Source organism: Lethenteron reissneri, chromosome 63 (genome assembly GCF_015708825.2).
Source record: "Lethenteron reissneri isolate LAM-NWPU_2019-01 chromosome 63, ASM1570882v1, whole genome shotgun sequence".
In the NCBI taxonomy this organism is placed as follows: Eukaryota; Metazoa; Chordata; class Hyperoartia; order Petromyzontiformes; family Petromyzontidae; genus Lethenteron; species Lethenteron reissneri.
Window position 1 is genome coordinate 4,927,729 of NC_083841.1, and position 26,054 is coordinate 4,953,782.

The window sequence follows — 26,054 nt, forward strand, 5'->3', positions numbered from 1 at the left end:
TAGGGTACGGGTATCGGGTACCCGATTGCGACCTCTGCTTGAGTCTAAATCTGTTTTAAAACCCCGGGGCAGGGGGGAGTGGGGTGGGAGCGATGGAGGTCGGCTGAATTTAAATGTGAGTGTTAAAACACCGGGGGGGGGGGGGGGTCCCCTCTCAAGCCACGTTCCAAGCGGGTCTGAACGGCGATTAGGCCGCAGCGAAATCAGCGGGGGTCGGAGCGCGTGACCCAGCTCGTCGCCGCAGGAGTGTGAGGTTCGGCTCAAGCGGCCGCCCTGGTTAACGCTTGCGGCAAATAACCGCGGGCGCGCCGCCACCACCCCCCCCCCCCCGCTGCTGTTGTCACTCGCGGCAGAAGTTCACGGACCTCCCGACGCGCCAGGCCCCGAAAGGTGACAAATGCAAAAACGATATCGCAAATGTACTCCACCGCACACGCGCCCACGCGCACGCGTGCATACATACACACGTGCAAGTTGATGCACGCGTGTGTGCGTGCGTGCGTGTGCGTGTGTGTGCGCGTGTGTGTGTGCGTGTGTGCGTGTCTGTGCGCGCGTGTCTGTGTACGTGTCTGTGCGCGCGTGTCTGTGTACGTGTCTGTGCGCGCGTGTCTGTGCGCACGTGTCTGTGCGCGCGTGTCTGTGTACGTGTCTGTGCGCGCGTGTCTGTGCGCACGTGTCTGTGCGCGCGTGTCTGTGTACGTGTCTGTGCGCGCGTGTCTGTGCGCACGTGTCTGTGTGCGCGTGTCTGTGTACGTGTCTGTGTACGTGTCTGTGCGCGCGTGTCTGTGCGTGCGTGTCTGGGTGCGCGTTTCTGTGTACACATGTGTGTACGCGCGTGTCTGTGTACACGTGTGTACGCGCGTGTCTGTGTACACATTTGTGTACGCGTGTCTGTGTACACATGTGTGTACGCGTGTCTGTGTACACATGTGTGTACGCGTGTTTGTGTGCGCGCGTGTCTGTGTGCGTGTCTGTGTATGCGCGTGTCTGTGTGCGTGTCTGTGTACACATGTGTGTACGCGTGTCTGTGTACGCGCGTGTCTGTGTGCGTGTCTGTGTATGCGCGTGTCTGTGTGCGTGTCTGTGTACACATGTGTGTACGCGTGTCTGTGTGCGCGCGTGTCTGTGTGCGTGTCTGTGTATGCGCGTGTCTGTGTGCGTGTCTGTGTACACATGTGTGCGCGTGTCTGTGTGTCTGTGTGCGCGTGTATCTCCCGTGCACTCTGCGCAAGCGTCGTCGGTGACCCCCCCTCCAGCCGCTCCACTCCCCCCCCCCGTCACCACCCGTCACCACCCGTCACCACCCGTCACCACCGCGACTCTACTCGGCGTACTTGCTGCTGCTGTCGCTGTCCCGCCCGTCGAACTCGTCGTCGGCGCTCTCTGCGGTGGTGACATCGTTGCCGCCGCGAGCGCCGCTGCGTCGCAGCGAGCGCACGACGGCGCTGCCGCTGATGCCGCCGATGCCGCCGATGCCGCCGGCAAACGGAGAAGCGCTGCCGCCGGAGATGCCGCCGCTTTGCCTGTGGGACGGGACAATGCTCCAAGCTCGTGTGCTGTTTCATTCAGACTCTGTCGCCTCGACGGACCTGGTTTTCACCTGAGGACGGCTGCTTGCGTTGTGGCCGAAACGTCGTGAGAATTGTTTTATTATGTTTTATTTTTATTATTTTATTACTTCCCTTCTACGTGACTTTACCGAAAGAACCAAGAAGAATGCTCTCAGCGTCGGTGAGGTGGTGGTGAGTAGGTGGTGAGTAGGTGTTGAGTAGGTGGTGAGTAGGTGTTGAGCAGGTGGTGAGTAGGTGGTGAGGAGGTGGTGAGCAGGTGGCGAGTAGGTGGTGAGCAGGTGGTGAGGAGGTGGTGATCAGGTGGTGATCAGGTGGTGAGCAGGTGGTGAGCAGGTGGCGAGTAGGTGGTGAGTAGGTGGTGAGTAGGTGGTGAGGAGGTGGTGATCAGGTGGTGATCAGGTGGTGATCAGGTGGTGAGTAGGTGGTGAGCAGGTGGTGAGCAGGTGGTGAGTAGGTGGTGAGTAGGTGGTGATCAGGTGGTGAGTAGGTGGTGATCAGGTGGTGAGTAGGTGGTGAGTAGGTGGTGATCAGGTGGTGATCAGGTGGTGATCAGGTGGTGATCAGGTGGTGAGTGCGTCCTGCCCCCCCCACCCTCCCCCCCCACCCACCCCACCCCCCCCACCCCCCCCACCCCCCCACCCCACCCCCCCACCCCCCGCCACCCCCCACTCACCGCAACTTGCTCTTGAGGGTGGACACCTCGCGGCTCATGGCGTCCTGACCCTCGGTGGCCTCCTCGAGGTCGCGCTGCAGCTTGCGCCGCGCCGCGTTGGCACGACTCGTCTCCTCCTCGCTCTCCTCCAGCTGCCGCTTCAGCTGCTTCAGCCGCACCGTCGACTTGTCCAGCTGCGGGGGTGGTGGCGGCGGTGGTGGTAGTGGTGGTGGTGGCGGTGGTGGTGGTGGCGGTGGTGGTGGTGGTGGTAGCGGTGGTGGTGGTGGTGGTGATGGTGGTGGTGGTGGTGGTGACGGTGGTGGTGGTGGTGGTGGGGGCGGTGATGGTGATGGTGGTGGTAGTGGCGGTGATGGTGATGGTGGTGGCGGTGGCGGTGGTGGTGGCGGTGGCGGTGGTGGTGGTGGTGGCGGTGGTGGTGGTGGCGGTGGTGGCGGTGGCGGTGGCGGCGGTGGTGATGGTGGTGGTGGCGGTGGTGGCGGTGGTAGTGGTGGTGGCGGTGGTGGCGGTGGCGGTGGTGGCGGCGGTGGTGGTGATGGTGGTGGTGGTGGTGGCGGTGGTGGCGGTGGCGGTGGTGGTGGTGGTGGTGATGGTGGTGGTGGTGGCGGTGGTGATGGTGGTGATGGCGGCGGTGGTGGCGGTGGTGGTGGCGGTGGTAGTGGCGGTGGTGATGGTGGCGGCGGTGATGGTGGCGGTGGTGGCGGTGGTGGCGGTGGTGGCGGTGGTGGTGGTGATGGCAGTGGCGGTGGTGGTGGCGGTGGTGGTGGTGGAGCGGTCGGACAACAACAAAGACACCTTTAGAGAGTCGTGGGGCCACTTGTTGCTTTGTTTTCGTCGCTTTATTTTGGTGATTTCGAAAGCGTTTTTGGTGTAGCCATATATTTGTTTGTTGTAGTACACAGTTAGACTGATGATTCTAGATTTGAAGCTTTCGTGACAGCAAGGATTCATACTCTTAGGTTTTTTCGGTAAAGTCACGTAGGTAAAAAATACAATAAAAATTGATAAAATTATAAAAACCTAAGAGTATTAGACTGATGGCTTTAATCGAAATTGTCTCGTGGTTGCTATTGTTTGACTTGCATCCCACTGTCATTTTTGCACACAGAGCTGAAATGCGGTGGCTTTTTCTGGAAGACTTTGCTGTTTTTACAGGATGTTTCTGTTTGCGTGCGGTCACTTGAAGATGTTTTCTTGTTCGTGTTTATGTTTTGTTGAGGTTGCACCCGAGTCAAGAGCCTAATGGCTCACAGGGCTATACCTTCGATTTAAAGCTTTCGTGACTGCAGGGATTCATCTTCTTGGTTCTTTCGGTAAAGTCACGTAGAAGGGAAATAATAAAATAATAAAAATAAAACATAATAAAATAAATCTCAGATGCTGTCTCCCCCGACAGACCTGTTCTTCACCTGAGGACGGCTGCTTGCGTTGTGGCCGAAACGTCGTGAGAATTATTTTATTATGTTTTATTTTTATTATTTTATTATTTCCCTTCTACGTGACTTTACCGATAGAACCAAGAAGAGGGTTATACCCATGACATGAACTGAACTGAAATGAACTAAACGTGCTGGGAAGGAGTAGCGACTGTGATAGGCCCGGGTGGGTGAGTGTGAGAGTGAGTGAGTGAGTGTGTGAGTGAGTGAGTGAGTAAGTGAGTGAGTGAGTGAGTGGTGAGTGTGTGAGTGAGTGAGTGTGTGAGTGTGTGAGTGAGTGTGAGAGTGAGTGAGTGGTGAGTGTGTGAGTGAGTGAGTGTGTGAGTGAGTGTGTGAGTGAGCGAGTGTGAGAGTGAGTGGCTGAGTGTGGGTGAGTGTGTGATTGAGTGTGTGAGTGAGCGAGTGTGAGAGTGAGTGGCTGAGTGTGTGTGAATGAGTGAGTGAGTGTGTGAGTGAGTGGGTGAGTGGGTGAGTGGGTGAGTGTGTGAGTGAGTGTGTGAGTGAGCGAGTGTGTGAGTGAGCGAGTGTGTGAGTGTGTGAGTGAGTGTGTGCGTGAGTGTGAGAGTGAGTGAGTGGGTGAGCGAGTGTGTGAGTGTGTGAGTGAGTGTGTGAGTGTGTGAGTGAGTGTGTGTGAGTGAGTGGGTGAGTGTATGAGTGAGTGTGTGAGTGTGTGAGTGAGTGTGTGAGTGAGTGTGTAAGTGAGTGTGTGAGTGAGTGTGCGGTGTTGGCCACCCACCCCCTCGTGTGCCGTGCCCAGCCTTCACAGCTGCTGCCCGCTAGCAGCACTTGCCCCAACAATCGGTCGAGGCTACACGGGGGACCTTTGTCTGTGTGTGTGTGTGCACGTGCCTGGTCTTTGTGCTGCTCCGCTTGCCGGCGCTCATCCTCCATCTGGCCCAGGACGTCCTTGAGGCGCTTCTCCGAGCTGCGAAGCTTCTTGCTGGCGTTCGCTCGCTCCCTGCACGCGCACCGACCACGGGGAAACGCCGAGTTACGGAGGTCGCAATCGGGTACCCGGTAGCCGTACCCTACCCGATAGCCGTAGCCTACCCGGTAGCCGTACCCTACCCGATAGCCGTACCCTACCCGGTAGCCGTACCCTACCTGATACCCGTACCCTACCCGATAGCCGTACCCTACCCGATAGCCGTACCCTACCTGATACCCGTACCCTACCCGATACCCGTACCCTACCAGATACCCATACCCTACTCGTACCCGTACCCTACCCGTACCCATACCCTACCCGATACCCGTACCCCACAGACTCACACAGAGACCCACAGTTTGTTGTCCTTCCCCCGCACCTCTGATTAGCGCAATCGACTATCCCGATGTCCGCAAGGCGTTGGTGGTGGTGGTGCGGGGGGGGGAGTGTGGGTATGGTGGTGGCGGCGTTCCGATTCCATCGCGATTCCAGTGCCGGTGTGGTGGCGGCGGTGGCGGCGGTGGCTGTGGCGGTGGCGGTGGTGGCAGTAGTGGTGGTGGCGGTGGCGGTGGCGGTGGTGGTGGCGTGGTGGTGGCGGTGGTGGTGGCGGTGGCGGTGGCGGCGGTGGCGGTGGCGGCGGTGGTGGCGGTGGTGGTGGCGGTGGCGGTGGTGGCGGTGGTGGTGGTGGTGGCAGTGGCGGCCGTGGCGGTGGCGGTGGCGGTGGCGGTGGCGGTGGCGGTGGTGGTGGCGGTGGTGGCGGCGGTGGCGGTGGCGGTGGTGGCGGTGGTGGTGGCGGTGGTGGCGGCGGTGGTGGCGGTGGTGGTGGCGGCGGTGGTGGTGGTGGTAGTAGTGGTGGTGGTGGTAGTAGTGTTGGTGGTAGTAGTGGTGGCGGTGGTGGCGGCGGTGGCCTTGGCGAGGCGTACTTGGTCTCCACATCGAGCTGCTCCTCCAGCTGGCCGATCTTGGCCTCGAGCGCGGCCTGCGACGACTTGGCCTTGGAGCGGAAGGCCGCCTCCATCTCCTGCAGCTTCACCTGCAGCTCCTTGTTCTGGCGCTCGAGCTGCTGGCGGGCGCTCTCCGCTCGCTGCGATTGGCCACGCTCGCCGGTCAGCTCCGAGCTCAGCTGCTCTGCCTGGAGGGGGGCCGGGGGAGGTGGTGGGGGGGGGCGGTGAGAAGGACGTCGCAGCCGTAGATTCTCGGTCGTCCCCGACGGGGGCGTCGGTGGTTAAATTTCGATTGGAAGCTTCTTTCGTGACTGCTGCAGGGATTTATCTTGTTGGTTCTTTCGGGAAAATTTACGTAGAAGGGAAATAATAAAGTAATAAAAATAAAACGTAATAAAATACATGTTTAATTATGTTTTATTTCAATGAAATTATAAAAATAAAACATAATAAAATAATATTTTATTATGGTTTATTTTAAGAAAAATAATAAAATAATAAAAATTCATAGAATAATAAAAATATTAAAATAATAAAAATAAAACATTTTAAGATAATATTTTATTATGTTTTATTTTAATAAAAAGAATAAAAGAATAAAAATGAATAAAATAAAATAAATAATAAAATAATGAAAATAAAACATACAATAATATTGTATTACGTTTCATTTTAATAAAATAATAAAAAAATTTACATAATAAAATAACCTGTTCTTCACCTGAGGACGGCTGCTTGCGTTGTGGCCAAAACGTCGTGAGAATTATCTTATTACGTTTTATTTTCATCATTTTATTACTTCCCTTCCACGCGACTTTACCGAAACAACCAAGAAGAAGAGGGGCCGTCGGTGTCGTCGCTAAATCATCGGCGTCTCCCCCCCCCCCATATCCCCCTTCCCTTCTTCCCCGTCCCCCCAACCCTCCCCGTCAACGCGGCGGTACCTGTGCGGACGCCTTGCGTAGCCGCTCGTTGGAGAGCTCCGTGGCTCCCTGCTCCTCCTCCAGCTCCTCCTCCAGCTGCGAGATCCTCGCCTCCAAGCGCCGCTTGTCATCCATCATGGCCGACCTGCCGCCACCACCGCCACCGCCGCCGCACGCAGGGAGACAAACGCCGTGGCCGTTGGTGATTGTTTTTTACCCTTCTATCTGGCAACAAAACTGACACCTTTTTTACCAGAGGTCACAATCGGGTACCCGATATCCTACCCGATACCCGTACCCTACCCGATACCCGTACCCTACCCGATACCCGTACCCTACCCGATACCCGTACCCATACCCGATACCCGTACCCTACCCGATTCCCGTACCCTACCCGATACCCGTACCCTACCCGATACCCGTACCCTACCCGATACCCGTACCCTACCCGATACCTGTACCCTACCCGTACCCTACCCGATACCCGTACCCTACCCGATACCCGTACCCTACCCGATACCCGTACCCGATACCCGTACCCGATACCCGTACCCTACCCGATTCCCGTACCCTACCCGATACCCGTACCCGATACCCGTAGCCGATACCCGATACCCGTACCCTACCCGATTCCCGTACCCTACCCGATACCCGTACCCTACCCGATACCCGTACCCTACCCGATACCCATACCCTATACCCGTACCCGATATCCGTACCCTACCCGATACCCGTACCCGTACCCATAGACCACAATACCTGCAGTCATAATGCAAACAAAAAAACATAACTCTGATAATGTATGTGCACTGTCCTTAGAAAAGGTGTCAGTTTTGTTGCCAGATAGAAGGGTAAAAAAACAATTATCATATTTTTTACTGGCAAATGAGGTTCCAATGGTGTAAATGCTTAACCCCGAGCTCTCATACTCTGATGGTGCATTGTCTTTGAGTTGGCGTCATCTGGTCCAACACCATATGAGACTAGGCTCTAAGGAAAGCTGTCTCGGGTGTGGACCAATCAACTTCAAGGACAGTGCATACATTATCAGAGTAATGTTTTTTTGTTTGTATTATGACTGCAGGCTTTGTGGTCTATGCAAACATGACTCCTTGTAAAAAAGGTGTCAGTTTTGTTGCCAGATAGAAGGGTAAAAAATCAATTATCATATTTTTTACTGGCAAATGAGGTTCCAATGGTGTAACCGTGGCCGTTGGCGAGTGCGAGGAGGTAAGAGGGCGCCGGCCGCGGGCTTGGTGGTGCAGGGGCAGGAAGGAGGTGGAGGAGAGGGGGAGGGTTGGGGCTGTCGCAGGGCGGTAGGGGATGCTGTGTCACACACTCACTTGCCGCTCGTGTTCCCCGCGATCTCCTCGGCCAGGTCGTCTCTCTCCTGCTCCACGGTGCGGCGCGCTCGCTCAGCCGCCGCCAACTCCTGCAGATAATAACAACAACAACAACAACAATAAACAACAACAACAACAATAAACAACAACAACAACAACTTTTGATTTAAAGCTTCTTTCGTGACTGCAGGGATTCATCTTCTTGGTTCTTTCGGTAAAGTCGTCACGTAGAAGGGAAATAATACAATAATAAAAATAAAACATATTAAAATAATTCTCACGACGTTTCGTCCACAACGCAAGCAGCCGTCCTCAGGTGAAGAACAGGTCATCAGACGCTGTCTTCCCGACAGGTCATCAGACGCTGTCTTCCCGATAGACCTGTTCTTCACCTGAGGACGGCTACTTGCGTTGTGGCCGAAACGTCGTGAGAATTATTTTATTATGTTAAATATTTTTATTATTTTATTATTTCCCTTCTACGCAACTTTACCGAAAGAACCAAGAAGAACAACAACAACAACGACGACGAGACAACGACAATAGCACGGGTCGTGCACGACTGGGGAACGGGGCGGTGGGGCGTTGACTCGGTAACCCTTTTCCCACTGCCGCACCCACCGTGCCACCACGAGGGAGTGTCACGGCCACCCCAGGACTACTCCAGCCACACCGGGACTACTACGTCACCCTGGGACTACTCCAGCCACCCCGTGACTACTACGTCACCCCGGGACTACTACGTCACCCTGGGACTACTCCGGCCACACCGGGACTACTACGTCACCCCGGGACGACTCCGGCCACACCGGGACTACTACGTCACCCTGGGACTACTCCGGCCACCCCGGGACGACTCCGGCCACCCCGGGACTACTACGTCACCCCGGACGACTCCGGCCACCCCGGGACTACTACGTCACCCTGGGACTACTCCAGCCACCCCGTGACTACTACGTCACCCCGGGACTACTACGTCACCCTGGGACTACTCCGGCCACACCGGGACTACTACGTCACCCCGGGACGACTCCGGCCACACCGGGACTACTACGTCACCCTGGGATTACTCCGGCCACCCCGGGACGACTCCGGCCACCCCGGGACTACTACGTCACCCTGGGACTACTCCGGCCACACCGGGACGACTCCGGCCACACCGGGACTATTACGTCACCCTGGGACTACTCCGGCCACCCCGGGACTACTCCGGCCACCCCGGGACTACTCCGGTCACCCCGGGACTACTCCGGCCACCCCGGGACGACTCCGGCCACACCGGGACTACTACGTCACCCTGGGACTACTCCGGCCACCCCGGGACGACTCCGGCCACCCCGGGACGACTCCGGCCACACCGGGACTACTACGTCACCCTGGGACTACTCCGGCCACCCCGGGACTACTCCGGCCACCCCGGGACGACTCCGGCCACACCGGGACTACTACGTCACCCTGGGACTACTCCAGCCACCCCGGGACGACTCCGGCCACACCGGGACTGGTCCCGCGGCCTGGGCTGGTTGGCGCACCTCCTGCAGGTGCAGCAGCTGCGTCTCCAGGTTCTTCATCTTCTTCTCCTTCTCGCGAGCCTGCGCCGCCACCTCCTCGCGCGAGCTGTGAGCCTCCTCCGCCTCCCGCTGCACGTCCTTCAGCTGGGCCTGCGGGGGGAAGGGGGAGGGGGGGGGAGGGGAGGGGGGAGGGGGGGGTAGGGGGGAGGGGAGGGGGGGAGGGGGGAGAGGAGAGGGGGGAGGGGAGGGGGGAGAGGGGGGAGAGGGGAGAGGGTTAGGGAAGGAGGGGAGGAGGGAGAAGGGAGGAGGGGAGGAGGGAGGGGGAGGAGATTCATGGAGGGAGGTAGGGAGGGAGCGGGGGACGGGAGGTAGAATGAACGAGATTGAGGGAGGGGAGGAGGGAGGGGTGGGAGAGAGTGTGAGAGGGATAGAGATGGAGGGAGTAGAGGGAGGGGAGGGAGGCGTGTGAGAGGCGTGAGAGGCGTCGAGGCGGAGGAAGCGACACACCGGAGCGCGCTAGCACTCGCCACCACGACCCGGCGCGTCGCCCCCGCCCGCCACGGCACAGGCCGCCCGCCACGGCACGGCAGGCCGCAGCGCCTCACCTGCAGCTTGCGCAGCTGCTTGACCGCCTCCTCGCGGGCCTTGCTGGAGGCGTCCAGCTGCCCCTCCATGTCCGCCAGGTCTCCCTCCAGCTTCTTCCGCGCGCCGCCCGCCGCCGCCCGCTGCTTGCGCTCGTCCTCCAGCTCCGACTCGAGCTCCCGCACCTTGCCGGGGGGGGGGGGGGGGGGGGGGGGGACACGGAGGTCAGGGAGACGTCTCGGTACCGGCGAGGATTGGGTTTCTCAAGTGCGGCGAGTCGATGGGTCTCTCACGCGGAGGCACGTAGACTGATGTGGAGACCCATAGACTCACACAGAGACCCATAGACTCACACAGAGACCCGTAGACTCACGTAGAGACCCATAGACTCACGTAGAGACCCATATACTCACGTAGAGACCCATAGACTCACGTAGAGACCAATAGACTCACATAGAGACCCATAGATTCATGTGAAGACCCATAGACTCACACAGAGACCCATAGACTCACGTAGAGAGTGTCCGAGCGCGACCCTCACCTGCTTGGCGAGCGTGCGTGAGTTCGTGCGTGAGTTCACGAGTGAATTCGTGAGTGAGTTCGCGAGTGAATTCGTGCGTGAGTTCGTGAGTGAATTCGCGAGCGACCCTCACCTGCTTGGCGAGCGTGCGTGAGTTCGTGCGTGAGTTCACGAGTGAATTCGTGAGTGAGTTCGCGAGTGAATTCGTGCGTGAGTTCGTGAGTGAATTCGCGAGCGACCCTCACCTGCTTGGCGAGCGTGCGTGAGTTCGTGCGTGAGTTCACGAGTGAATTCGTGAGTGAGTTCGCGAGTGAATTCGTGCGTGAGTTCGTGAGTGAATTCGCGAGCGACCCTCACCTGCTTGGCGAGCGTGCGTGAGTTCGTGCGTGAGTTCACGAGTGAATTCGTGAGTGAGTTCGCGAGTGAGTTCGTGAGGGAGTTCGTGAGTGAATTCGTGAGTGAATTCGTGAGTGAATTCGCGAGCGCCCCTCAACTGCTTGGCGAGCGTGCGTGAGTTCGCGAGTGAGTTCGCGAGTGAGTTCGCGAGCGACCCTCACCTGCTTGGCGAGCGTGCGTGAGTTCGTGCGTGAGTTCACGAGTGAGTTCGTGCGTGAGTTCGCGAGCGACCCTCACCTGCTTGGCGAGCGTGCGTGAGTTCGTGAGTGAATTTGTGAGTTCGTGAGTGAATTCGTGAGTGATTTCGTGATTGCCCCTCACCTGCTTGGCGAGCGTGTGTGAGTTCACGAGTGAATTCGTGAGTGAGTTCGCGAGCGACCCTCACCTGCTTGGCGAGCATGCGTGAGTTCGTGCGTGAGTTCATGAGTGAGTTCGTGCGTGAGTTCGCGAGCGACCCTCACCTGCTTGGCGAGCGTGCGCGCCTTCTCCTCGTTGCTCTCGTCGCGCTGCTGCAGGTCGCGCTCGAACTGCGCCCGCAGCGCCTGCAGCGTCACCTCCAGCCGCAGCTTGGCGTCCTCCGTGGCCTGCAGCTCGTCCTCCAGCTCCTCCAGCTGCGTCTTCATCTCGCCCACCTGCTGCTCCAGCGCACGCTTCGACTTCTCCAGCTCGTGCACCTGAAGGCGCCGGCGCGGCCGCAGGCGGAGACCGGGGCACGCGCGGTGAGCGAACGCCGCTACCAACGCGGGCAACGCCGCCGTCACCACCGCTGCTGCTGCCATCACCACGGCCACCACCACTACCAACACGACCACCGCCACCATCACCACCACCGCTGCCATCACCACCGCCACCACCACAACCACGGCCACCGCCACCATCACCGCCACCACTGCCACCACCACGGCCACGACCACAGCCACCACCACCAACACGACCATTGCCACCATCACCACCGCTGCTACTACCACGGCCACCAACATAGCCACCACCACCAACACGACGACCACCGCCACCACCATCACCACCACCGCTGCCACCACCACGGCCACCACCACAGCCGACACCAACACCAACACGACCACCACCACCGCCACCATCACCGCCACCATCACCACCACAGCAGCCACCACCACCGTCACAGCCACTGCTTCACCCTCCTCTCTGCATCTTCGGTCTCTTTCTCGTTCTGAGTTTGGTAACCACTGACCCCCCCCACCGGGTTAAATTGACTAGAGGGAGCGCAACCACATTTTGCCACCACCCTCCGACCTTCACCTTGGACTAACAGGAGGGCGAGTGAGTAGAACAATGGACAATGGCTGGGCGAGTGGTTAGAACAATGGATACACGGGTCGGCGAGTGGGCAGAACAATGGACCAATGGGTGGGCGAGTGGGTAGAACAATAGACAAATGGGTTGGCGAGTGATTAGAACAATGGACTAACAGGAGGGCGAGTGGGTAGAACAATGGACAATGGGTGGGTGAGTGGGCAGAACAATGGACCAATGGGTGGGCGAGTGGTTAGAACAATGAACCCAGGGTGGGCGAGTGGGTAGAACAATGGACACACCGGTGGGCTAGTGGGTAGAACAATGGACCAATAGGTGGGAAAGTGATCAGAACAATGGACAAATGGGTGAACTAGTGGTTAGAACAATGGACACACGGGTGGGCTAGTGGGTAGAACAATGGACAATGGGTGGACGAGTGGGTTGAACAATGGACAATGGGTGGGCTAGTGGGTAGAACAATAGAACAATGGGTGGGGGAGTAGACAGAACAATGGACAAATGGGTGGGCTAATGGGTAGAACAATGGACCAATGGTTGGACGAGCGACAAGCAGAACAATGTACAAACGGGAGAGTTGGAGGACCAGATAGATCTGTGGGCGGGGCATTGACACGGGTGACACAAGCACACGGGTGACACAAGCACGCGCGACCCATTGAACGGTCGAGCGGGCGAGTGGGCGGGTGACTCTCACGCTCTTGCCGACGTCGTCCTTGGAGCTGACGAGGTCGTCCATCTCGGCGCGCAGGGAGCGGTTGGCCTTCTCGAGGTCGTCGCGGGCGGACGACGCCTCGTCGAGTTCGCGGGCGAGCGACAGCGCCCGGGTCTCCCGCTCGCGAGCCTCCGCCTCGGCGCGGTCGCGCTCGTCCGCGTAGCGCGACGACACCGCCTTCTCCTCCGCCAGCATCTGCCGGTGTGGGGTGGGTGGTGGGGTGGGTGGGTGGGGAGGGGGGAGGGGAGTGAGCATTAGTTTGCGATTATAGGCGTCATCGTCAGCTGTGTGCCAACCGCCGATCGATCGATTGGTGGAGGTCGGTGTCCATTGGATCACCATCACAACCATCCATTGCACCATCATCACCACCGCCACCATCATCACCATCATCACTGCCATCACAACCATCCATTGCACCACCATCACCACCACCATCATAACCATCATCACTGTCATCATCGGCGTCCATTGGATCACCATCACAACCATCCATTGCACCATCATCACCACCGCCACCATCATCACCATCATCACTGCCATCACAACCATCCATTGCACCACCATCACCACCACCACCACCACCAAAATCATCACCATCATCACCGCCATCATTGGCGTCCATTTGACCACCATCACAACCATCCATTGCACCACCATCACCACCACCACCATCATCACCATCATCACCATCATCACTGCCATCATTGGCATCCATTGGACCACCATCACAACCATTCATTGCACCACCACCACCACCATCATCACCACCACCACCATCACCACTACCACCACCAACCACCATCCATTGCACCACCGCCACCACCACCATCACCACCACCACTACCACCACCAACCACCACCAACCACCATCCATCGCACCAACACCGCCATCCGCCGCACACCTCGCCGGCGGCTGCGTGCGTGCGTGTGTGCGTGTGTGTGTGTGCGTGAGTGCGTGCGTGCGTGCGTGCGTGTGTGCGTGCGTGCGTGCGTGTGTGCGTGCGTGCGCGCGACGCACCTGGTCGAACTTCTTCTGCTTCTTCTCCAGCGTGGCCACCACCTGCCGCTGGTGGTCCAAGTCCATGACGACGTCCTCCAGCTCCTGCTGCAGGCGGTTGCGCGTCTTGTCGGACTTGTCGCAGGCCGCCGTTTTCTCCTCCAGGCTCTGGGTCAGCACCTCCACCTCCTTGGCCATCTTGCGCCTCGACTCCTCGAGCATCTCCTGGGCCGCGCCGGCCTCCTCCAGGCGACGCTTCGAGTCCGACAGCTGACAGGCGAAGACAAAGACAAAGGTGCTGGGCTCACACCCTACATACTCACTCACCCACTCACCCATTCACCCACTCACCCACTCACCCACTCACCCACTCACCCACTCACCCATTCACCCACTAACCCATTCACCCACTAACCCACTCACCCACTCACCCATTCACCCACTAACCCATTCACCCATTCACCCACTCACCCACTCACCCACTAACCCACTCACCCATTCACCCACTCACCCACTCACCCACTAACCCACTCACCCACTCACCCATTCACCCACTCACCGACTAACCCACTCACCCATTCACCCACTCACCCACTCACCCACTAACCCACTCACCCACTCACCGACTAACCCATTCACCCACTCACCCACTAACCCACTCACCCACTCACCCACTCACTCACTCACCCACTCTCCTAATAACCCACTCACCCACTCACCCACTCACCCACTAACCCACTCACCCACTCACCCACTCACCCACTCACCCACTCACCCTCTAACCCACTCACCCACTAACCCACTCACCCACTAACCCACTCACCCACTCACCCACTAACCCACTCACCCACTCACCCACTCACCCTCTAACCCACTCACCCACTCACCCACTCACCCACACACCCACTCACCCACTCACCCACTAACCCACTCACCACTCACCCACTAACCCACTCACCCACTCACCCACTCACCCACTCACCCACTCACCCACTCACCCACTCACCCACTTACCCACTAACCCACTCACACCACTCACCGACTAACCATTCACCCACTCACCCACTAACCCACTCACCCACTCACCCACTCACCGACTAACCCACTCACCCATTCACCCACTCACCCACTCACCCACTAACCCACTCACCCACTCACCGACTAACCCATTCACCCACTCACCCACTCACCCATTCACCCACTCACCCACTCACCCATTCACCCACTCACCCACTCACCCACTAACCCATTCACCCACTCACCCACTCACCCATTCACTCACCCATTCACCCACCCACCCACCCACCCATTCACCCACTCACCCACTCACCCACTAACCCATTCACCCACTCACCCACTCACCCATTCACCCACTCACCCACTCACCCCACTCACCCACTAACCCACTCACCCACTCACCCACTCACTCACTCACCCACTCTCCTAATAACCCATTCACCCACTAACCCACTCACCCACTCACCCATTCACCCACTCACCCACTAACCCACTCACCCACTAACCCACTCACCCACTCACCCACTCACCCACTAACCCACTCACCCACTCACCCACTCACCCATTCACCCACTCACCCACTCACCCACTAACCCACTCACCCACTCACCGACTAAACCCATTCACCCACTCACCCACTAACCCACTCACCCACTCACCCACTCACCCACAAACCCACTCACCCACTAACCCACTCTCCTAATAACCCATTCACCCACTCACCCACTCACCCATTCACCCACTCACCCACTCACCCACTAACCCACTCACCCACTCACCCACTCACCCACTAACCCACTCACCCACTAACCCACTCACCCTCACCCTGAGTAGCCTATGCAGACTCGTTGGGGCAAGTGCCACTGTGGCGTACAAAGGGGGGGGGGGCAGCACCCGCGCCCGGCCGCCTTTGTCTCCCCCCGAGCGGCGATGTTTGCCAAACACCGCACCGGCTACTCACTCGAGGCCGAGTCGACCTAGGGGAGGCCCAGCACCGGTACTGATAACCGTCGCCGGTGCTGGCCGTGAAGTGTGCTAACGGCTACACTAGCGCTCTCGCACTCACGTACTCACAAAGACAAAGACCCCCCGCATAGCCCTAACAGATTTTTGGGCCAAGTGCTGTTAGCGAGTAGCACCTATGAAGTCCGGAACGACATGGAAAGGGGGGGGGGAGGTGTGGATAGCCAGCGCCACGCCCGGCCGCCTTTGTCTCCCACAAGCGGCGATGTTTGCCAAACACCGCACCGGCTACTCATTTGAGGCTGAAGCGACCAAGGGGAGGCCCAAGACCGGTCCAGATGATAGTAACTGGTGTCGGGCATGGGCGGGAATCGAACTGGGGCCGCCGGGTTCGCAGCGCAGCGCGCTAACCGCTGCGCCACCGCTCCCCGACAGCTGAACGTGCGTTCGAACGCACGTCCATGCGAGCGCACAAAGGCAAAGGTTCCCCCAGGTGGCCTACACGGGCTGTTGGGGCAAGTGCTGTTAGGGGACACTAAGTTCTGTCCCTGGCTTGGGGGGGCTCACGTATCGGTGCTCTGAGCCAGAGCAAGTTCTAATCCGAGTGAAGGTGTCCAATGTGTTGGTAGTGGTTTAAATCCAAGTTCGATCCCTGGTCCAGGTGTCTCATGAACTGACTCTGAGCCAGAGACACTAAAACTCTAAGTGCAATCCCTGACCCAGGTGTCCCGTGTATCAGTGCTCTGAGCCAGTGACTCTGTGCTCTGAGCCGGTGACTGCAAACCTCTAAGTTCAATCCCTGACCCAGGTGTCCCGTGTATCAGTGCTCTGACTGCAAATCTCTAAGTTCAATCCCTGACCCAGGTGTCCCATGTATCAGTGCTCTGACTGCAAATCTCTAAGTTCAATCCCTGACCCAGGTGTCCCCATGTATCAGTGCTCTGACTGCAAATCTCTAAGTTCAATCCCTGACCCAGGTGTCCCATGTATCAGTGCTCTGACTGCAAATCTCTAAGTTCAATCCCTGACCCAGGTGTCCCATGTATCAGTGCTCTGACTGCAAATCTCTAAGTTCAATCCCTGACCCAGGTGTCCCCATGTATCAGTGCTCTGACTGCAAATCTCTAAGTTCAATCCCTGACCCAGGTGTCCCATGTATCAGTGCTCTGACTGCAAATCTCTAAGTTCAATCCCTGACCCAGGTGTCCCATGTATCAGTGCTCTGACTGCAAATCTCTAAGTTCAATCCCTGACCCAGGTGTCCCATGTATCAGTGCTCTGACTGCAAATCTCTAAGTTCAATCTCTGACCCAGGTGTCCCATGTATCAGTGCTCTCACTGCAAATCTCTAAGTTCAATCTCTGACCCAGGTGTCCCATGTATCAGTGCTCTCACTGCAAATCTCTAAGTTCAATCTCTGACCCAGGTGTCCCATGTATCAGTGCTCTGACTGCAAATCTCTAAGTTCAATCTCTGACCCAGGTGTCCCATGTATCAGTGCTCTCACTGCAAATCTCTAAGTTCAATCTCTGACCCAGGTGTCCCATGTATCAGTGCTCTGACTGCAAATCTCTAAGTTCAATCCCTGACCCAGGTGTCCCATGCATCCGCGCTCCGAGCAAGTGACCGTGACCTACCCATGTTGACCTCCCCCCCGCCCCCGCCCCCGCCTGCCCTGGCCGTGCGCCCACCTGCAGCGTGATGGAGGAGAGCTGCTTCTCCGTGGCTCTGCGTGCCTCCTCCTCGTCCTCCAGCTGCTCGGCAAGGCCGGCCTTCTCCTCCTCCAGCTGGCGCGCCTTGCTGCTCAGCTGCAGCTTCTGACGCGTCTCCTCCTGGAGCAGCTCCTGCGCTCAGCGGGGAGACCGTGGATCAAGACGTCAGCCCGACGTCGGTGTGTGTTGTGCACGCTCGTGCGTGTGTGTGCGTGTGTGTGTTGTGTGTGTGTGTGTTGTGTGTGTGCGTGTGTTGTGTGCGTGTTGTGTTGTGGTGTGTGTGTGTGTTGTGGTGTGTGCGTGTGTGTGTGCGTGTGTGTTGTGTGCGTGTGTGTGTGTGTGTGTGCGTGTGTGTGTGTGTTGTGTTGTGTGTGTGTGTGTGTTGTGGTGTGTGCGTGTGTGTGCGTGTGTGCGTGTGTGTGTGTGCGTGTGTGTGCATGTGTGTGTGTGTGTGTGCGTGTGCGTGTGTGTGCGTGTGTGCGTGTGTGCGTGCGTGTGTGCGTGCGTGTGCGCGTGTGTGCGTGTGTGCGTGTGTGCGTGTGTGCGTGTGTGCGTGCGTGTGTGCGTGCGTGCGTGTGCGAGCGTGTGTGTGTGTGCGTGTGTGCGTGTGTGCGTGCGTGTGTGTGTGCGTGCTGTGCGTGCGTGTGTGTGTGCGTGTGTGTGTGTGTGCGTGCGTGCGCGCGTGTGCGTGTGCCCCACCTGGGTGTCCTGCAGCTGCGTCTGGATGCTCGCCACGTCCTTGGACAGCTTGAGCACCTTGGTCTCCGTCTGGGTCACGATGGACGTCACGTTGTCCAGCTCCACCTGTCAGCGTCGCCACGGGGGTGCGGGGGAGGGGCGCCGGGGGGGGGGTGGTGGAGGGTGGGTCATGGGGGTCAGGGTGCGGGAGGTCAATAGGTCAAGAGAGATGTAACCACGTCTGGATACCCTTGCACGTGGCCACCATGCGGTGATTTCATGCTGCTTGGCGCCACTACCCATGCTCCTCTTGGGCTGTGGTCTATGGGTCTCTATGTAACTCTATGGGTCTCTGTGTAAATCTATGGGTCTCTGTGTAACTCTATGGGTCTCTGTGTAACTCTATGGGTCTCTATGGGTCTCTATATAACTCTACGGGTCTCTGTGTAACTCTATGGGTCTCTACGGGTCTCTGTGTAACTCTATGGGTCTCTATGGATCTCTAAATAAATCTACGGGTCTCTATGCAACTCCATGGGTCTCTGTGTAACTCCACGGGTCTCTATGGGTCTCTGTGTAACTCCATGGGTCTCCAGGCAACTCCGTGGGTCTCCATGCAACGCCACGGGTCTCTGTGTAACTCCACGGGTCTCTGTGTAACTCTATGGGTCTCTATGCAACTCCACGGGTCTCTATGCAACTCCACGGGTCTCCATGCAACTCGATGGGTCTCTACGGGTCTCTATGCAACTCCACAGGTCTCCATGCAACTCTACGGGTCTCTACGGGTCTCTATGCAACTCCACGGGTCTCCATGCAACTCTACGGGTCTCTACGGGTCTCCATGCAACTCTACGGGTCTCTACGGGTCTCTGTGCAACTCCATGGGTCTCCATGCAACTCTACGGGTCTCTACGGGTCTCCATGCAACTCCGCGGGTCTCTGTTTGCTGCGCGTGCGTCACCTGCAGGCGGGAGGAGCGCTCCACGAGCTCCAGGCGCTCGCGCTCCGTCTCCACGTGCTTGCCCGTCGCCTCCTGCAGCTGCGTCTCCAGCTTCTTGCGCCGGTGCTCGAGGTCGGAGCGCGCCGCCTGCAGCCCCTTGACCTCGTGCAGCAGTTCCTGCTTCTCCACCTCCAGGCCCTGCTTCGTTTTCTCCAGGGTCACCTTGGCCTAAGGGCGGAGGTCACGGAGGTCAACGGAGGTCAACGGAGGTGGTGGGTGGTGGTGTTGAGTGGTGGGTGGTGGGTGGAGGTGTTGAGTTGTGGGTGGTGGTGTTGAGTGGTGGGTGGAGGTGTTGAGTGGTGGGTGGTGGTGTTGAGTGGTGGATGGTGGTGTTGAGTAGTGGGTGGAGGTGTTGAGTGGTGGGTGGGGGTGTTGAGTGGTGGGTGGTGGTGTTGAGTGGTGGGTGGTGGTGTTGAGTGGTGGGTGGAGGTGTTGAGTGGTGGGTGGAGGTGTTGAGTGGTGGGTGGAGGTGTTGAGTGGTGGGTGGAGGTGTTGAGTGGTGGGTGGAGGTGTTGAGTGGTGGGGGTGGTGGTGGGGTGTGTGAGTGGTAGGTGGAGGTGTTGAGTGGTGGGTGGGGGTGTTGAGTGGTGGGTGGTGGTGTTGAGTGGTGGGTGGTGGTGTTGAGTGGTGGGTGGAGGTGTTGAGTAGTGGGTGGAGGTTTTGAGTGGTGGGTGGAGGTGTTGAGTAGTGGGTGGTGGTGTTGAGTGGTGGGTGGAGGTGTTGAGTGGTGGGTGGAGGTGTTGAGTGGTGGGTGGAGGTGTTGAGTGGTGGGTGGAGGTGTTGAGTGGTGGGTGGTGGGTGGAGGTGTTGAGTGGTGGGTGGTGGTGTTGAGTGGTGGGTGGTGGTGTTGAGTGGTGGGTGGAGGTGTTGAGTGGTGGGTGGAGGTGTTGAGTAGTGGGTGGAGGTGTTGAGTGGTGGGTGGAGGTGTTGAGTGGTGGGTGGAGTGGAGGTGTTGAGTGGTGGGTGGAGGTGTTGAGTGGTGGGTGGAGGTGTTGAGTGGTGGGTGGAGGTGTTGAGTGGTGGGTGGAGGTGTTGAGTGGTGGGTGGTGGTGTTGAGTGGTGGGTGGTGGTGTTGAGTGGTGGGTGGAGGTGTTGAGTGATGGGTGGTGGTGTTGGGTGGTGGGTGGAGGTGTTGAGTGGTGGGTGGTGGTGTTGAGTGGTGGGTGGAGGTGTTGAGTGGTGGGTGGAGGTGTTGAGTGGTGGGTGGAGGTGTTGAGTGGTGGGTGGAGGTGTTGAGTGGTGGGTGGAGGTGTTGAGTGGTGGGTGGAGGTGTTGAGTGGTGGGTGGAGGTGTTGAGTGGTGGGTGGAGGTGTTGAGTGGTGGGTGGTGGTGTTGAGTGGTGGGTGGAGGTGTTGAGTGGTGGGTGGAGGTGTTGAGTAGTGGGTGGAGGTGTTGAGTGGTGGGTGGTGGTGTTGAGTGGTGGGTGGAGGTGTTGAGTGGTGGGTGGAGGTGTTGAGTGGTGGGTGGTGGTGTTGAGCGATGGGTGGTGGTGTTGAGTGGTGGGTGGTGGTGTTGAGTGGTGGGTGGAGGTGTTGAGTGGTGGGTGGTGGTGTTGAGTGGTGGGTGGAGGTGTTGAGTAGTGGGTGGAGGTGTTGAGTGGTGGGTGGTGGTGTTGAGTGGTGGGTGGAGGTGTTGAGTGGTGGGTGGAGGTGTTGAGTGGTGGGTGGTGGTGTTGAGTGGTGGGTGGAGGTGTTGAGTGGTGGGTGGTGGTGTTGAGTGGTGGGTGGAGGTGTTGAGTGGTGGGTGGTGGTGTTGAGTGGTGGGTGGTGGTGTTGAGTGGTGGGTGGTGGTGTTGAGTGGTGGGTGGTGGTGTTGAGTGGTGGGTGGTGGTGTTGAGTGGTGGGTGGAGGTGTTGAGTGGTGGGTGGTGGTGTTGAGTGGTGGGTGGTGGTGTTGAGTGGTGGGTGGTGGTGTTGAGTGGTGGGTGGAGGTGTTGAGTGGTGGGTGGTGGTGTTGAGTGGTGGTGTTGAGTGGTGGGTGGAGGTTTTGAGTGGTGGGTGGTGGTGTTGAGTGATGGGTAGTGGTGTTGAGTGGTGGGTGGTGGTGTTGAGTGGTGGATAGTGGTGTTGAGTGGTGGGTGGAGGTGTTGAGTGGTGGGTGGAGGTGTTGAGTGGTGGGTGGAGGTGTTGAGTGGTGGGTGGAGGTGTTGAGTGGTGGGTGGTGGGTGGAGGTGTTGAGTGGTGGGTGGTGGTGTTGAGTGGTGGGTGGAGGTGTTGAGTGGTGGGTGGTGGAGTTGAGTGGTGGGTGGTGGTGTTGAGTGGTGGGTGGAGGTGTTGAGTGGTGGGTGGAGGTGTTGAGTGGTGGGTGGTGGTGTTGAGTGGTGGGTGGTGGTGTTGAGTGGTGGGTGGTGGAGTTGAGTGGTGGGTGGTGGTGTTGAGTGGTGGGTGGTGGTGTTGAGTGGTGGGTGGTGGAGTTGAGTGGTGGGTGGAGGTGTTGAGTGGTGGGTGGTGGTGTTGAGTGGTGGGTGGTGGAGTTGAGTGGTGGGTGGTGGTGTTGAGTGGTGGGTGGAGGTGTTGAGTGGTGGGTGGAGGTGTTGAGTGGTGGGTGGTGGTGTTGAGTGGTGGGTGGTGGAGTTGAGTGGTGGGTGGTGGAGTTGAGTGGTGGGTGGTGGTGTTGAGTGGTGGAGTTGAGTGGTGGGTGGCGGTAGTGGGTGGTGGTTTTGAGTGATGGGTGGCGGTGTTGAGTTATGAGTGGAGGTGTTGAGTGGTGGGTGGCGGTGTTGGGTGGTGGGTGGTGGTGTTGGGTAGTGGGTGGTTGTGTTGAGTTATGAGTGGAGGTGTTGAGTGGTGGGTGGAGGTGTTGGGTAGTGGGTGGCAGTGTTGAGTGGTAGGTGGTGGTGTTGAGTGGTGGGTGGCGGTAGTGGGTGGTGGTGTTGAGTTATGAGTGGAGGTGTTGAGCGGTGAGTGGCGGTGTTGGGTAGTGGGTGGTGGAGTTGAGTGGTGGGTGGCGGTGTTGGGTAGTGGGTGGTGGAGTTGAGTGGCGGTGGCGCTGACCCTCTTGACGCTCTCCAGCGTCTCGGTCATCTCCTCCAGCGTCTGCGTGTGCTTCTTGCGCATCTCCTGGACTTGCGACTCGTGTGAGCGCACCTCCTCCTCCAGCGCTCGCCGCAGCTCCGCCACCTCGTGCTCTCGCTTAGCCCTGAGCACCGAGAAGAGGGAGGGGGGGCGGCAATCGGAAGGGGGGGCGGATGTGTTACCTAGAATGCCGAGCGTGGTTTTTGGGGATCGGTGACTCGCAGAGACCCATAGACTCACACAGAGACGCATAGACTCGCACAGAGAGCCATAGACTCGCACGGAGAACCATAGACTCACACAGAGAGCCATAGACTCGCACAGAGAGCCATAGACTCACACAGAGACCCATAGACTCGCACGGAGAGCCATAGACTCACACAGAGAGCCATAGACTCACACAGAGAGCCATAGACTCACACAGAGAGCCATAGACTCACACAGAGACCCATAGACTCACACAGAGAACAATAGACTCACACAGAGACCCATAGACTCACACAGAGACCCATAGACTCACACAGAGACCCACAGACTCACACAGAGACCCATAGACTCACACAGAGACCCATAGACTCATACAGAGACCCATAGACTCACACAGAGACCCATAGACTCACACAGAGGCCCATAAACTCGCACAGACCCATAGATTCTATTTAAGCTGTCAAAGCGCTCTTCCCCCTCCATCCCAGCTTAAATAGACGCTCCAAGCCTGGGGTGCGTCATTCAGACGCTGTCTTCTCGACAGACCTGTTCTTCACCTGAGGACGGCTGCTTGCGTTGTGGCCGAAACGTAGTGAGAATTATTTTATTATGTTTTATTTTTATTATTTTATTACTTCCCTTCTACGTGACTTTACCGAAAGAACCAAGAAGATGAATCCCCGCAGTCACGAAATCTTCAAATCGAAATTTTATTTCAACTTATTTTTAACTTAATTTTCATTCTCTACCTACGTGACATCACCCAAAGAACCAAGCATGTGATAATTTCGATGTAAAGCTAGAATTCTACGTGACTTTACCGAAAGAACCAAGAAGATGAATCCCTGTAGTGACGAAAGCTTTAAGGCGTGAGAATTATTTTATTTTATTATATATTTTTAGCTTTCAATATTTTCAATTTATTTATAACTTAATTTAATTTTCATTCTCCACCTACGCGACATCACCCAAACGAACCAAGCACGTGCTAATTCATCTTCTTTGTTCTTTCGGTAAAGTCACTTAGAAGGGTCACGAAAGCTTTAAATCAAAATTTACACGTGCTAATTCCTTCGTTGGCGAACGTTTCAAAGTGGGCGCACGATCGTCGGCCGCGATCACGCGACGGGCAAGCGGATCAGGCGGCGCCACCTGAGCTCTTGTTGTGCGGCGGTGGTGTCCAGGGTGTCCTCCAGCTCCGTCTTGAGCGCCTCCAGCTCCTCGCCCAGGTCCCGTTTGAGCTTCTCCACCTTGGCCCGAGCCGCCCGCTCCGCCTCCAGGTCCTCCTGCAGCTCGGCAAGCTGCGCCTGCAGCTCGCGCACCAACTTGAGCGCGCTCGTCTTCTGCGCTGCCTCGTCGTCACCCCTGGGGGGGGCGGGGGGGGGGCGGGGGTTGGCGGGAGGGTGAGTCGGACGATGGGGTGATGAGGGCGACGATGACGGTGGTGGTGATGATGATGGTGGTGGTGGTGGTGATGACGGTGGTGGTGATGATAGTGATGATGATAGTGGTGGTGATAGCGATGACAATGATGATGATGATGAAGGTGATGGTGGTGATTGTTGTGATGATGGTGATGATGATGATGGTGGTGATGATAGTGATGATAGTGGTGGTGGTGGTGATAGTGATGACGATGGTGGTGGTGGTGGTGATGATAGTGATGGTGGTGATGGTGATAGTGATGGCGATGGTGGTGGTGATATGACGATGATGGTGGTGGTGGTGATAGTGATGGCGATGGTGATGATGGTGGTGGTGGTGAAATGGTGGTAGTGATGATGATCATGGTGATGATGATGGTGATGATCATGATGGTGACGATGTCGATTGTGAAAACTAAACAACACAGCAGACGGTCAAGGGGTTGTAGGTGGAAGTAAGAGACGTGGATCGAACCCACGACCTCCTGCACACCAGGCGAGGTAGTGAACATCTCCTGGGTCACTGCGTACCGGGCGGTGGCCGCCTGCAGCTCGTGTTCCTTCTTGGCGAGCTGCGCTTTGAGGTCCTCGATCTGCCGCAGCAGCTCAGCGATGTGGTCCTGCAGGTCGGAGCCCTCGGCCTCCAGCTTCCGCTTAGACTTCTCCAGCTCCTGCCGAGACTTCTCCTCGTCCTTGAGACGGTCTGCGAGCGCGTCGAGAGAGACGGAGAGAGATGGGGAGAGATGGGGAGAGATGGGGAGATGGGGAGAGAGATGGGGAGAGAGAGATGGGGAGAGAGAGATGGGGAGAGAGAGATGGGGAGAGAGAGATGGGGAGAGAGAGATGGGGAGAGAGAGACACGAGAGATGGGGAGAGAGTGAGAAAGACGTAGAGAGAGAGACACGGAGAGATGGGGAGAGAGTGAGAGAGATGGGGAGATGGGGAGAGAGAGATGGGGAGAGAGAGATGGGGAGAGAGAGATGGGGAGAGAGAGATGGGGAGAGAGAGATGGGGAGAGAGAGATGGGGAGAGAGAGACACGAGAGATGGGGAGAGAGTGAGAAAGACGTAGAGAGAGAGACACGGAGAGATGGGGAGAGAGTGAGAGAGATGGGGAGATGGGGAGAGAGAGATGGGGAGAGAGAGATGGGGAGAGAGAGATGGGGAGAGAGAGACACGAGAGATGGGGAGAGAGTGAGAAAGACGTAGAGAGAGAGACACGGAGAGATGGGGAGAGAGTGAGAGAGATGGGGAGATGGGGAGAGAGAGATGGGGAGAGAGAGATGGGGAGAGAGAGACACGAGAGATGGGGAGATAGTGAGAGAAACGTAGAGAGAGAGAGATGGGGAGAGAGTGAGAGAGAGAGATGGGGAGATGGGGAGAGAGATGGGGAGAGAGAGACACGAGAGATGGGGAGATAGTGAGAGAAACGTAGAGAGAGAGAGAGATGGGGAGAGATGGGGAGAGAGACGTAGAGAGAGAGATGGGGAGAGAGACATGGAGAGATGTGGAGAGAGTGAGAGATACATTGAGAGAGAGATGGGCACAGAGAGAGATGGAGAGAGAGATGGGGAGAGATATGGAGAGAGACACAGAGAGAGAGATGTGGAGATAGAAAAAAAAGATAAAACCGATTGAGAGTTCATCTTGTCGAAGAACCAGGTGGATTTTTCCCTCCACCCCCCCCTCCCCCCGCCCCCCAGGGTGTCATGGCCGCCCCCCAGGGTGTCATGGCCGCCCCCCGAGTGACCGTCCGCGAGGCGCGTGGCGAGCGGGAGGCGCTCACCCTCCATGTCGGCGATGATGGCGTCCTGCTTGGCCTTGGCCTTGCTCAGCGACTTCACCTTCTCCTCCTCCTCCGCCAGGTGCGACGTGAACTCGGCCACACGCTCCTCCAGCTGCTTCTTCTCCTGCGGGCGGCGACGGTGACGACGGTGACGACGGTGAGCGACAATGAGCGATGACGAGCGACTATAGCGTCGTTGTCATCGGCATCGTCAATAGCAACCGTCGTCATTAATGTCGTCATCATCGTCGTCACCAGTGTCATCAGCACCATCGTCAGCAACGTCATCATCGTCGTCATCGGCGTCGTCATCATCGTCGTCATCATTGTCGTCATCATCATCATCATCGTCATCGTCATCGTCGTCGTCTTCAGCGGCAGCAGCTAAGGAGTCATTATCGTCGTCATTGGCGTCGTCATCAA

At 57.6% G+C, this 26,054-nt stretch overlaps 1 protein-coding gene across 3 annotated transcripts in view; it reads right to left on the reverse strand.

The window, feature by feature from the left end:
* Positions 1–1,310: 1,310 nt before the first annotated feature.
* Positions 1,311–26,054, reverse strand: part of LOC133358656 (myosin-10-like) — a 36,443-nt gene continuing 11,699 nt past the window's right edge. For all 3 annotated transcript variants that reach the window (XM_061577062.1, XM_061577063.1, XM_061577064.1), the window contains 18 exons: positions 25,632–25,755; positions 24,378–24,549; positions 23,575–23,787; positions 22,195–22,339; positions 19,164–19,370; positions 18,221–18,325; positions 17,501–17,653; positions 13,851–14,099; positions 12,812–13,024; positions 11,286–11,498; positions 9,932–10,093; positions 9,348–9,476; positions 7,816–7,904; positions 6,494–6,617; positions 5,529–5,737; positions 4,527–4,635; positions 2,245–2,417; positions 1,311–1,523 (listed from right to left, as the gene is read on the reverse strand). In XM_061577062.1, the coding sequence (XP_061433046.1) occupies positions 1,322–1,523; positions 2,245–2,417; positions 4,527–4,635; positions 5,529–5,737; positions 6,494–6,617; positions 7,816–7,904; positions 9,348–9,476; positions 9,932–10,093; positions 11,286–11,498; positions 12,812–13,024; positions 13,851–14,099; positions 17,501–17,653; positions 18,221–18,325; positions 19,164–19,370; positions 22,195–22,339; positions 23,575–23,787; positions 24,378–24,549; positions 25,632–25,755 (2,991 nt within the window). In that variant the 3' untranslated portion in view covers positions 1,311–1,321. The remainder of the gene's footprint in view (positions 1,524–2,244; positions 2,418–4,526; positions 4,636–5,528; positions 5,738–6,493; positions 6,618–7,815; positions 7,905–9,347; positions 9,477–9,931; positions 10,094–11,285; positions 11,499–12,811; positions 13,025–13,850; positions 14,100–17,500; positions 17,654–18,220; positions 18,326–19,163; positions 19,371–22,194; positions 22,340–23,574; positions 23,788–24,377; positions 24,550–25,631; positions 25,756–26,054) is intronic.